The following is a 13,593-nucleotide window of genomic DNA, read 5'->3' on the forward strand; positions in this document are numbered from 1 at the left end:
AAACTGATCCCATTCACAATTGCACCAAGAAGCATAAAATACCTAGGAATAAATCTAACCAAAGATGTAAAAGATCTGTATGCTGAAAACTATAGAAAGCTTATGCAGGTAATTGAAGAAGATATAAAGAAATGGAAAGACATTCCCTGCTCATGGATTGGAAGAATAAATATTGTCAAAATGTCAATACTACCCAAAGCTATCTACACATTCAATGCAATCCCAATCAAAATTGCACCAGCATTCTTCTTGAAACTAGAACAAGCAATCCTAAAATTCATATGGAACCACAAAAGGCCCCGAATAGCCAAAGTAATTTTGAAGAAGAAGACCAAAGCAGGAGGCATCACAATCCCAGACTTTAGCCTCTACTACAAAGCTGTCATCATCAAGACAGCATGGTATTGGCATAAAAACAGACACATAGACCAATGGAATCGAATAGAAACCCCAGAACTAGACCCACAAACGTATGGCCAACTCATTTTTGACAAAGCAGGAAAGAACATCCAATGGAAAAAAGACAGTCTCTTTAACAAATGGTGCTGGGAGAACTGGACAGCAACATGCAGAAGGTTGAAACTAGACCACTTTCTCACACCATTCACAAAAATAAACTCAAAATGGATAAAGGACCTGAATGTGAGACAGGAAACCATCAAAACCTTAGAGGAGAAAGCAGGAAAAGACCTCTCTGACCTCAGCCGTAGCAATCTCTTACTCGGCACATCCCCAAAGGCAAGGGAATTAAAAGCAAAAGTGAATTACTGGGACCTTATGAAGATAAAAAGCTTCTGCACAGCAAAGGAAACAACCAACAAAACTAAAAGGCAACCAACGGAATGGGAAAAGATATTTGCAAATGTCACATCGGACAAAGGGCTAGTATCCAAAATCTATAAAGAGCTCATCAAACTCCACACCCGAAAAACAAATAACCCAGTGAAGAAATGGGCAGAAAACATGAATAGACACTTCTCTAAAGAAGACATCCGGATGGCCAACAGGCACATGAAAAGATGTTCAACGTCGCTCCTCATCAGGGAAATACAAATCAAAACCACACTCAGATACCACCTCACGCCAGTCAGAGTGGCCAAAATGAAGAAATCAGGAGACTATAGATGCTGGAGAGGATGTGGAGAGACGGGAACCCTCTTGCACTGTTGGTGGGAATGCACATTGGTGCAGCCGCTCTGGAAAGCAGTGTGGAGGTTCCTCAGAAAATTAAAAATAGACCTACCCTATGACCCAGCAATAGCACTGCTAGGAATTTATCCAAGGGATACAGGAGTACTGATGCATAGGGGCACTTGTACCCCAATGTTTATAGCAGCACTCTCAACAATAGCCAAATTATGGAAAGAGCCTAAATGTCCATCAACTGATGAATGGATAAAGAAATTGTGGTTTATATACACAATGGAATACTACATGGCAATGAGAAAAAATGAAATATGGCCTTTTGTAGCAACGTGGATGGAACTGGAGAGTGTGATGCTAAGTGAAATAAGCCATACAGAGAAAGACAGATACCATATGGTTTCACTCTTATGTGGATCCTGAGAAACGTAACAGAAACCCATGGGGGAGGGGAAGGGAAAAAAAAAAAAAAAAAGAGGTTAGAGTGGGAGAGAGCCAAAGCATAAGAGACTGTTAAAAACTGAGAACAAACTGAGGGTTGATGGGGGGTGGGAGGGAGGGCAGGGTGGGTGATGGGTATTGAGGAGGGCACCTTTTGGGATGAGCACTGGGTGTTGTATGGAAACCAATTTGACAGTAAATTTCATATATTAAAAAAGAAAGAAAGAAAGAAAGAAAGAAAGAAAGAAAGAAAGAAAGAAAGAAAGAAAGAAAGAAAGAAAAAAATATATTATCAATTACAAAAAAAAAAAAAAAAAGATACTCACTGGACTGGGGAAAAGAGCAGAGGACATCAGTGAGACATTTGACAAAGAGATAAAAAAGAATCAGAGATGAAGGACACAATAAATAAATTAAAAATACACTTGATGGAATAAAGAGCAGGCTAAATGAAACAGAGGAACAAATTAATGACCTGGAAAACAAAGTAATGGAAAGTAACCAAGCTGAGCGAACGAGAGGAAAAAAAATCATACATATTGAGAATAGTCTTAGGGAACTCAGTGACTCCATTATATCTGATAACACAGACATTATGGCGATCCCAGAGAAAGAAGAGAGAAAAAAGGGGGCAAAAGCTTACTTGAAGAAATAATAGCTGAAAATATTCCTAACCTGGGGAAGGAAATATATATCCAGATACAGGAGTCAGAGACCCCCAAAAAATCAACCCAAGGAGGTCTACACAAAGACACATTCTAATTAAAATGGTAAAAATTAGTGATGAAGAAAAAAATCTTAAAAGCAGCAAGAGAAAAGAAGACAGTTACATACAAGGGAAACCCTATCAGGATATCAGCAGATTTTTCATCAGAAACTTTGCAGACCAGAAGAGCATAGCATTATATATTCAAAGTGCTGAAAGGGAAAAATTTGCAGCCAACAATACTCTATCCAGCAAGACTATCATTCAGAATATAAGGAGAGATAAAGAGTTTCAGTTTCAGACACAAAAACTAAGGCATTCATGACTACTAAACCAGCCCTGCAAGAAATATTAAGGGGGACTCTGTGAGTAGAAAGGAAAGACCATAAATGAGAGTGTGAAAAAGAGGTACATCTGTAAAAACCACTGAAAGGTTTTTTTCACAAAGGATTCACAAAATAAAAGGATGTAAAATATGATACCATATACCTAAAACATGGGGGAAAGGAGTAAAAAATGGGTTCAAACTTAAGCAACCATCAACTTAATACAGACTGCTATATGCATTAGATGTTATGTACAAATCTATGATAACTATAAATTTAAAAAACAGTAATATATATGCCCAGAATAAAGAGGAAGGTATACAAGTATATCACCAAGAAAACCAGCAAACCACGAAAAAGAGCAAGAGACAAAAGGATCAGAGAAAAACCATAGAAACAACCACAAAACAAGTAACAAAATAGCAATAAATAACATACAGATCAATAATTGCTTTGAATGTAAATAGACTAAATGCTCCAATCAAAAGACACAGAGTGACAGAATGGATTAATAAAAACAAGATCCATCTATATGCTGCCTACTAGAGACTAATTTCAGACCTGAAGATATCTACCGACTGCAAGTGAGGGAATAGAGAAACATTTATCATGCAGATGGGTGTCAAAAGAAAGGTGGGGTAGCAATACTTATACCAGACAAAATAGACTTTATTTTTTTTTAATGTTTACTTATTTTTGAGACAGAGAGAAACAGAGCATGAACGGGGGAGGGTCAGAGAGAGAGGGAGACACAGAATCTGAAGCAGGCTCCAGGCTCCAAGCTGTCAGCACAGAGCCTGATGTGGGGCTCGAACTCACAGACCATGAGATCATGACCTGAGTTGGAGTCAGAAGCTCAGTCGACTGAGCCACCCAGGCACCCCCAGACAAAATAGACTTTAAAACAAAGACTGTAACAAAGGACAAAGACGGACACTATATAATTACAAAGGGGACAATCCAATAAGAATATATAACAATCATAAGTATTTATGCACTCAATATGGTAGCAACCAAATACATAAAACAGTTAACAACAAACATAAAGAAAATAATCAATAGTAGTACAGTAATAGTAAGGGACTTTAAAGTCCCATGTACATCAATAAAGAGATCATCTACACAGAAAATCAACAAGGGAACATCAGCTTTGAATGACACATTGGACCAGCTGAATCTGACAGATATATTCAGAACGCCCATCCTAAAACATCAGTACACACATTCTTTTCAAATGCACATGGAACATTATCCAGACTAGATCCCATATTAGGTCACAAGGCAAGTCACAACAAATTCAAAAAGATCAAAGTCATAGCATGTATCTTTTCTGACCGCAACACTATAAAACTAAAAATCAACCACAGGAAAAAATCTGGAAAGACCACCATAGAGGTTAGATAACATGCTACTAAACAATGAATGCATCAAAAAGAAATCAAAGAAGAAATAAAATTTAGATGGAAACAAATGAAAATGAAAACAGAATAGTCTAAATCTCTGGGACTCAGCAAAATGGGTTCTAAGAGGAAAATTTATAGCAATATAGGCCTATATCAAGAAGAAAAGTCTCAAGTAAACAACCTAACCTTACATGTAAAGAAGTTAGAAAAAAACAACAAACAAAACTTAAAACCAGCAGAAGGAAGGAAATAATAAAGATTAGAGCAGAAATAAATTTTACAGAAACTACAAAAAATAATAGAACAGATCAATGAGCAGGAGTTGGTTCTTTGAAAAAAATCAATAAAATTGATAAACCTCTAGGTCATCAAAAAAAAAACTCATGAGAGAGAGAACTCAAATAAACAAAATCAAAAATGAAAGAGGAGAAATAACAACCAACACTACAGAAATACAAACAACTGTAAGAGAATGTTACAAAAAATTATATGCCAAGAAACTGGACAACCTAGAAGAAATGGATAAATTACTAGAAACATATAACCTACCAAAACTGAAACAGGGAGAAATAGAAACTTTGAAGAGATCCATTACTAGAAAGGAACTTGAATCAGTAATCAAAACACTCCCAACAGAGGCGCCTGAGGTGACTCAGTGGAGTTAAGCATCCGACTCGATTTCAGCTCAGGTCATGAGGTCATGATTTCACGGTTCATACAATGGAGACTTGCATCAAGGTCAGGAAGCCTGCTTGAGATTCATATTCTCTCTCTCTCTCTCTCTCTCTCTCTCTCTCTTCCCCCCCTTTCCTGCCCCCAACTCATGCTCTCTTTCTCTAAAATAATAAATAAAATAAAATAAAATAAAGTAAAATAAAATAGTTAACACCCATTCTTCTCAAACTATTCCAAAAAACAGAAGAGGAAGGAAACTTCCAAATTCATTCTATGAAGCCAGCATTACCCAGATACCAAAACCAGTTCAAGACTGCACCAAAAAAAAGAGAAGTATAGGCCAATATCTCTGATGAACATAGATGCAAAAATCCTCAACAAAGTACCAGTAAACTGAACCCAATGATAAATTTTTAAAAAGTCATTCATCATGATACAGTGAGATTCCTGGATTGCAAAGGTGGTTCAATATTTGTAAATCAATCAGTGTGATACATCAGATCATTAAGAGAAAGGATAAAAACCATATGATTATTTCAGTAGATGCAAAAAAGCATTTGACAAAATACAACACCCATTAATGATAGAAATCTTCAACAGAGTAGATCTAGAGGGAACATAGTTCAACTTAATAAAAGCCATATATGAAAAACCCACAGCTAACATCATACTCAAGGGGAAGAAATGAGAGCTTTTCCCTAACATCAGGAACAAGATAAGAATGACCACTCTAACCACTTCTATTCATCACAGTGCCGGAAGTCCTAGCCACAGCAATCAGACAAAAAAAGAAATAAAAGGCATCCATATTGGTAAGGAAGAAGTAAAACTTTCACTATTTGCAGATGACATCATACAGAAAACCCTCAAGACTCCACCAAAAAACTACTAGAATTGGTAGTAAACTCTTAGGATACAAAATCAACATATAAAATTTATTACATTTCTATATACTAAATAATGAACCAACAGATAAACAGAGTAAGAAAGCAACCCTATTAACCAGTGCTCAAAAAAATAATAAAGTACCTAATAATAAACTTAACCAAAGGGGTGAAAGACCTGAACTCTGAAAGCTACAAAACAATGATGAAAGAAATTGAAGATGACACAAAGAAGCAGAAAGATATTCAATACTTGTGGATCAAAGAACAAATATTGTTAAAATGTCTATAGCACCCAAAGCAATCTACACATTTAATGCAATCCCTATCAAAATACCAACAAATTTTTTCACAGAACTAGAACAAATAATCCTAGAATTTATATGGAACCACAAAAACAAACAAACAAACAGCCAAAGCAATCTTGAAAAAGAAAAGCAAAGCAGGAGGCATCACAATATCAGACTACAAGTTACATTACAAAGTTGCAGTAATCAAAACAGTATGGTACTGACACAAAAAAAGACATATAGATTAACAAAACAGAAAAGAAAACCCAGAAATAAACCCACAATTATATGGTCAATTATTCCTTGATGAAGCAGAAATGAATATCCAGTAGTAAAAAGACAGCCTCTTCAATAAACGGTGCTGGGAACACTGGACAGCAACATGCAAAAGAATGAAACTGGACCACCTTCTTACACCATACACACACAAAAAAAATTCAAAGTGGTTAGGGGCACCTGGGTGGCTCAGTCAGTTAAGCATCCAACCTTGATTTTGGCTCAGGTTCATCTCACAGTTCATAAGTTCTAACCCTGAGTCAGGCTCTGCACTGATAATGTGGAGCCTGCTTGGGATTCTCTCTCCTTTTCTTTCTGGTCCTCTCCTGCTTGTGCTTTCCCTCTTTCAAAATAAATAAATAAACTTTAAAAAATGGATTAAAGACCGGGGCGCCTGGGTGGCACAGTCATTTAAGCATCTGACTCTTGATCTCAGCTCAGGTCATGATCACACAGTTTGTGAATTTGAGCCCCACATCAGGCTCTGTACTGAAGGTGTGGAGCCTGCTTGGAATTCTGTCTCTCCTTCTATCTTTATCTCCCCAACTTGTGCTCGCTCACTCACGCTCTCTCTCTCTCTAAAAATAAGTAAATAAACTTTTAAAAAATGGATTAAAGACCTAAATGTGACACTTGAAATCATAAAAATCCTAGAAGAGAACACAGGCAGTAATTTCTTTGACATCAGCTGTAGCAACATTTTTCTAGATATATCTCCTGAAGGGAAATAAAAGCAAAAATAACTATGGGAACTGCATCAAAAATAACTATGGGAACTTCCCAGTGAAGAAAACAATCAACAAAACTCAAGACAACCCACTGAATGGGAGAAGATATTTGCAAATGACATTTCTGATAAAGGGTTAGTACCCAAAATATATAAAGAACTTATAAAACTCAACAACCAAAACCCAAATAATTAAACTAAAAAACGGGCAGAAGACATGAACAGATATTTCTCCAAAGAATACATCTAAATGGCTAACCAACACACAAAATGTTCCTCAACTTCACTCATCATCACACACATCAGAATGGCTACAAATCAACAGCACAAGAAACAACAGGTGCTGGGGAGGATGTAGAGAAAATGGAACCTTCTTACACCATTGGTGGGAATGCAAACTGGTGCAACCAGTGTGGAAAACAGTATGGAGGTTCTTCAAAAAGTTAAAAACAGAACTATACTACAATCCAGTAATCATACTACTTGGTATTTACCCAAAAAATATAAAAACACTAATTCAAAAGGACACATACATCCCTATGTTTACAGCAGCATTATTTACAATAGCCAAGATGTGAAAGCAGCCCAAATGTCCATCGATAGATGAATAAAGAAGATGAATTTTATATATATATATATAAATATTCCACTATATATATAGATATATGTGTATATATATATATTCCACTATGTATATAGATATATATGTATATATATACACATGTGTATATATATATACACATATATACACATATATATACATATATCTATATATATACAGATACAGACATAATGGGATAGATAATGGAATAATATTCAGCCATAAAAAACAATGAAATCTTACCATTTGCAACAATATGGATGGAGCTAGAGAGTATAATGTTAAGCAAAATAAATCAATCAGAGAAAGACAAATACCATATTATCTCTTCATATGTGGAATTTGAAGAACAAAACAAACAAGCAAAGGGAAAAGAGAGAGAGAGAAAGAGATACAAAGAAATAGACCCTTAGAGAACAAACTGATGATTACCAGAAGGGAGGTGAGGTGGGGGATGGGTGAAATAGGTGAAGAGAATTAAGGAGTTCATTTGTTTTGATGAATACCAGGTGATGTATGGAATTGTTGAATCACTATATTGTGCACCTGAAACTAATTTAACACTGTATGCTAATTACATTGGAATTAACATAAAACTTAATTTAGAAAAGATTTTCCATCTTTACTATTTTTATGCTGAAAACCATGACAAAGATGGTGATCTCCAAGTCCAAGTGCTTAAAAAGACCAGCATAACTAGACCTGAACCAACTGCTTCATGGTAAATGGAAATTAGAAGCTAGACCAGTAACACATTCTTCAAAGAGCCCACGCAGCTTGAAAACCTCCATGGAGAATTTCTTGGGTGAGCAATCAGAATACAAACAGATTCACAACTGTCAGTGGAAACAAGAAAAAGCCTACGAGGCAGTGAACCAAAGGTCATCCCATAATATCCCGAGAGGAACAACTTTCACACTGACCAATTCGCTCTGCCTCCGTGACTCAGAGATGATGGCAGGATACACGTGTGTGCATTTGTGTATACATGTGGGTCAGTCTTCAATTCTTTGGACAAGTTTGCTTGAAATATTCATTAAATATTAGCTTGCCCTTCACCCTCCATTTCACTTACACCCATTACACTCACTTTTAGCAGGATTTCAAAGTTGAGTCTTTGCTGGAGAACAAGGAAACAAGAAGTTTTTCTCTGTATCCCCAGGATATTCTTTGGTCTTGTGCTAGTCTCATTTTGGCTTCTTATAGTCATATTTTATTTTATTTCCTTCTCATTCTTACTTTGCCTTGCACTGGCTGAATCCAAAGCCAGCCACAAAAACTCATGTATCAATAAGTCCTTATGATTCAAAACCAACCATGTCAAAACTCACTATCTTTACTTTCCTGGTCGTCTTTGAATACCTCTCCTTCATTCCTTGAGAAGCTTTAATTAATATATATAAAAGGCATGGGTCAAAAAGGGAGTCAAACAGCTTGTTCCCATAAACAGAACCATTTGGTTCCCCAGGTATCAGGAAAGTAGAAAGTGCTTTTAAAAATGATTTTCCATTCCATGTGAGCTTTTTAAAGGAGCTACTTTTGTCTTGTCCTTACTGCTTGAAATATGGCAAGAAGGCAATATTCTTATATAAATATTGGTATATGAGAAGAAAAAATCCTGTTCCTCCTACCCTCCTATGTTCTGCATCTGGGTTTTTATGAGACTAACAAAAGACAGATTAAAAGAGAAAACAGTTTATTAACATATGCAGTGCACATGATGCAGGATAAACCTCAGTGAAGAATAACTCAAAAAGGTGGTTAAATCTTGGGCTCACATAGTATCTTAAAAATACAATAAATTTGTGAAGAGACCAGACAAAGGAAAAGGAATTTAGGTTTTCAAGGGTAGCAAACTGCAGGAAGGTAAATATATGTGGGAAACTAATGGAGTAGGCTTCATTACTGCATTTGTTGATTCTCGTCTACCTCCACATCAAAATAATCCCAATGGCATATTTTGGAATGGAGTATTCTGATCCCCTACTCTAGTATTAGAGAAGAGATTTGTGATGAATAAAATATAAGTTCAGTAGTATCTTCAGTGTTCATCAATATCTCCCCTTCTTGGACTTATGGTAAGATTTTATTTTCTTGCTCCCTTGAAATTAGCCATGGCCACATGACTTGCTGTGGCCAATGACATGAGAGGAGCATTTAAGTTTTGGTGTACAATTGTCCTTTCTCTCCTTCCTCTGTTCCTGCACACACTGAAAATCCACGTTGATATGACAGTGTCTTAGGATGGTAGAGCCTTCATCACCCTGGGATCCTACTTACCTCTGATGGACATACACAGTTTGCTGTTTTGAATACTAAGATTTGAGGCTTGTTTGTTTCTGCAGCATAAACAAGTTTCCCTGACTAATGTAAAAAAAATGGTCTGCTGTGAAAATCCAGGATTCTAAGACTTGGGGGTAGAATTCACTTTATCAGTAGTTTTCTCTCCTCTTTTCATATATCCTCATAACATTCTATCTATGTATTTTAAGTCATTTGAGATTTGTTTTATCACAAATAGGAGGCTGGAAAGAACTGGAAGAAGAAGGAACCAAAACAACAAACAATATTAGGCTTCATTTTTACTTGCTTGCTTTACTTACATTTCCAGCCTCAGTTATCTGGTATGACCCTGCACATGTCAACTGCTTTTGCTTTACATAATGGAACCACCATGATTCACAGAGCCTATACATCTATCATCCTCCCGTTTCCACATGTTGGCCAACAGGATGCTGATTTTAGGTCTTATTCATGATCTCTAACTAGGATATCAACTCTTCATCTGAAGGCTGCCACAACCTGTGATAGAATAATAAGGGCACTTCACCTCCCTTGTACTTATTACAAAACCCAGGAGTACTGGCAAGTACTCAAGAGTGTTAAGACCTTGAGAAACCGGGAAAGACTAACAAACTGTCACAGACCAGAAGAAACTAGGGAGTTGTGACAATGCAATGCAATATGGTACCCTAAATTCAATCCTGGAACAGAGAGAAAACATTAATGAAAAAAACTAGTGAAATCTAAATAAAGTCTGGAATTTAGTCAGTACTAATGTGTCAGTATCGGTTTCTGAGTTTTGGCAAATGTACTATGGTATTATAAGATATTAATAATGGGGATAGCTGGATGAGGGTTATGTAAGAGCTCTCTGCACTATCTTCACAAGCTTCCTATAAATCTAAATTATTCAAAAACAGAATTTTTATTTTTTAAAAATGGACATCTGAAGGCTAGATTTACCATTGGTACATATCTATCCTTGTCCCACATCTTCAAAAACAATCCACAACTATATTCCTATTTCTCAAAATAACTATTTTCCCTATGTGTATAAAAAGGGAAATATTCATTAACTTCCTCTAAGGGGAATATTCTTCTTATCAGAGAACTGTCCACATGCAAAAAGAACATTTTTCAAAATTAAAATGTTCCCGATCTCCCTTCTTTCCTATATGCTTATATCACTTAGGTGCTGTTGCAAAGTTAGTGTTTTTAAAAAAAAATTTTTTTTAATGTTTTATTTATTTTTGAGACAGGGAGAGACAGAGCATGAACAAGGGAGGGTCAGAGAGAGGGAGACACAGAATCTGAAACAGGCTCCAGGCTCTGAGCTGTCAGCACAGAGCCCGATGCGGGGCTCGAACTCACCGACCGCGAGATCATGACCTGAGCCAAAGTCAGCCGCTTAACTGACTGAGCCACCCAGGTGCCCCCAAAGTTAGTGTTTTGAAAAGTGTCTTGTAATAGAAGAAAGGCAGGGCTGATCAGAGATCAAAGGAAGGATAGTCTAGAAGGGAAGTCTGGTGGAAACTGGAGCCAGTTACATAAGACATGGTACAAGTAAAAGGTAATAAGAGAAGAAGCCACAGATAGGAGACAGAAAAAGGTATGTTGAGGGGAAGGGTGAGTTGATAGGAGCCATGATGCACATAATTTGAACTGTAAATTGGGTAACTGGACCAATTTTTGGTTTCTGAATGGGCCAAAAGAGGTTAGATGACACAGAGAGATAAAGGCCTACGTGTCTATATTGTCTATACAACTCCTAAGTACCACGGGAATACCCTAGGGGGCAACAAGGCAGGCCATGGCAAAAGAGAGGCCTGGAAGACATTATCTGTCTCTTGGTCACCTCCAATTACTACGTGTGACAGTATTTATTGTATATGCCTAAATTCATATGTTGAAGCCTACCCCCAGTACCTCAGAAAGTGACTGTATTTATAGACAGGGTCTTAAGGAGCTATTAACAGGAGGCCATTAGGGTAGGCCTTAATCCAATCCAACTGGTGTACTTATAAGAAAAGGAAATTAGGACAAACAAGAGGGATGACCATATGAAGAGGCACCAAGAAGAACGCCATTTATGCCCCAAGGAGAGAGGTGTCAGGACATCAACCCTATGGGCACCTTGATCTTGGACTTTTAGCCTACAAAACTATAAGAAAAAAAATTTCTGTCATTTAAGCCACCCAGTTTGTAGCTATGAAAGCCCTAGCAAAGCGGTACATGACATGATGCCTTCTCTACGTTCCCAGTACCCAATCCCCACTTTTCCTCTCTGGTCTTAATTTTTTTAACATAAGATGCAACCAAACTAACGGATATTACATCTGCAAGGTAGTTTATGAATATCAGGCACATAGTCTTGAGATGGGCCCTTGTAAAAATGTGGTATTCCATCATTTCCCTTTATATCCTTGGAAATTACTGAAAATACTGTGAAAATATATTTTTTTATTTTTGTGTGTGTTTATATGCAACCACTGCTCCTCACACAAAAACTATTGATACAAGAATTTACTACCACTCTAAAACAGTGGATGTTGGCCTTTTGGCAGGTCTTATCTCCCTTTGAAAATGTGATAGGCCATCTTGCCAAATTTGCACACACATACGTGTACATCAACATCTACACACCCACCCACACAAATTCAGGGAGGTCACGAATCCCTTGTTCACCCACATGTGCTCATGGTCCAGGAGGCACTTTGCACTCAAATTAACAGTTCTTATCCAAAGAAGCTAAAAATAACTACACAATCCATAAAAGGGCACAGGTCAACCTACCTGCCAGGCTGAATTTGCAGAGTAGGAGGAGTGTCCACAGTGTGTGGGCCCACATCATCCCCAAGTCAATGCAGGCAGGCTGAGGAGAGAACTAAAAACGTCATCAGTCAAAAGTTAGTTTCCTATCTCTTAACTCATTTCCAGTGACAGACTCTGGGGGGTTTCAGGCAGAATCTTTTTTTCATCTTACTATATTTTTGGGCATCATCATATAGATCCTTTCATAGTTACTACATCAACCCCAGTCAACATTTAATTTGTCCATAATTCATTCCACTATGTGAAAAGTACACCAGCTACGAAAAATATACTCCAGAAGAAAGTACTCTCGGTTGTGTAGATCTGAGACCATCATCTGGTGTCTGCCTCAGGCCCTAAACACAGGAGCCAAATAGAACAACTCACAATTTCCCCTAATTGTCATGGTGTTTTACATCCCACGCTTTGTTCATGTGGTTCCTTCTGCCTACAATGTCCTTTTTGCCTCATTTTTGGCAAACTAATCCCACCTTCCAGACTCATCTCAAGGCTAACCTTCTCTGAACACCTCCCTGAAGCCTCAGATGGAGTTGGCTAGCCATTTCCTCCCTGTACACCAACTCTTCTCCATGCCACTTATACCTTAGCATGTGTCACACAGATTGGTGTTTAACAGTTTACCTGTTGGCTTCTCTACATAGTGCTTTTGAATAGTGAAGCTTCTCTTATTTCTCTTTGAAGCCTAACTACTTAAGTACCTACTGGTACATGGTAGGCATACAATACTGGTAATGGAATTGATTAGGACAAAAAGGCTGCTGCCTTCTTATCTCATCCCACATGAGATGGTGGAATAATCTAAGTGTCAAGCAACTGTAAAAGCAAGAACTCATTTCAGGAAGAGATAAAGGATGCCACATTTTCATCTGACAGATTATTAAGAAAAAAAAAAAGGAGTTCCCAACAAATCATTTGAGAAAAGTTCACAAGCATCATTTCTGGAGAAAACCACAAGGAATAAGATTTTCTCTTATGTGAATCAATTGAAATATCTTACTAATTGAAA

The 13,593-nt window shown here is 37.2% G+C and overlaps 1 protein-coding gene across 1 annotated transcript in view; it reads right to left on the reverse strand.

Moving 5' to 3' along the window:
• Positions 1-13,593, reverse strand: part of IL31RA (interleukin 31 receptor A) — a 67,180-nt gene that overhangs the window by 48,536 nt on the left and 5,051 nt on the right. Inside the window, exon 2 of the mRNA XM_058732324.1 lies at positions 12,549-12,639. Coding sequence (XP_058588307.1) covers positions 12,549-12,606 — 58 coding nt within the window. The 5' untranslated portion in view covers positions 12,607-12,639. The remainder of the gene's footprint in view (positions 1-12,548; positions 12,640-13,593) is intronic.

This window comes from Neofelis nebulosa, chromosome 1, assembly GCF_028018385.1.
Source record: "Neofelis nebulosa isolate mNeoNeb1 chromosome 1, mNeoNeb1.pri, whole genome shotgun sequence".
Taxonomy (NCBI): domain Eukaryota; kingdom Metazoa; phylum Chordata; class Mammalia; order Carnivora; family Felidae; genus Neofelis; species Neofelis nebulosa.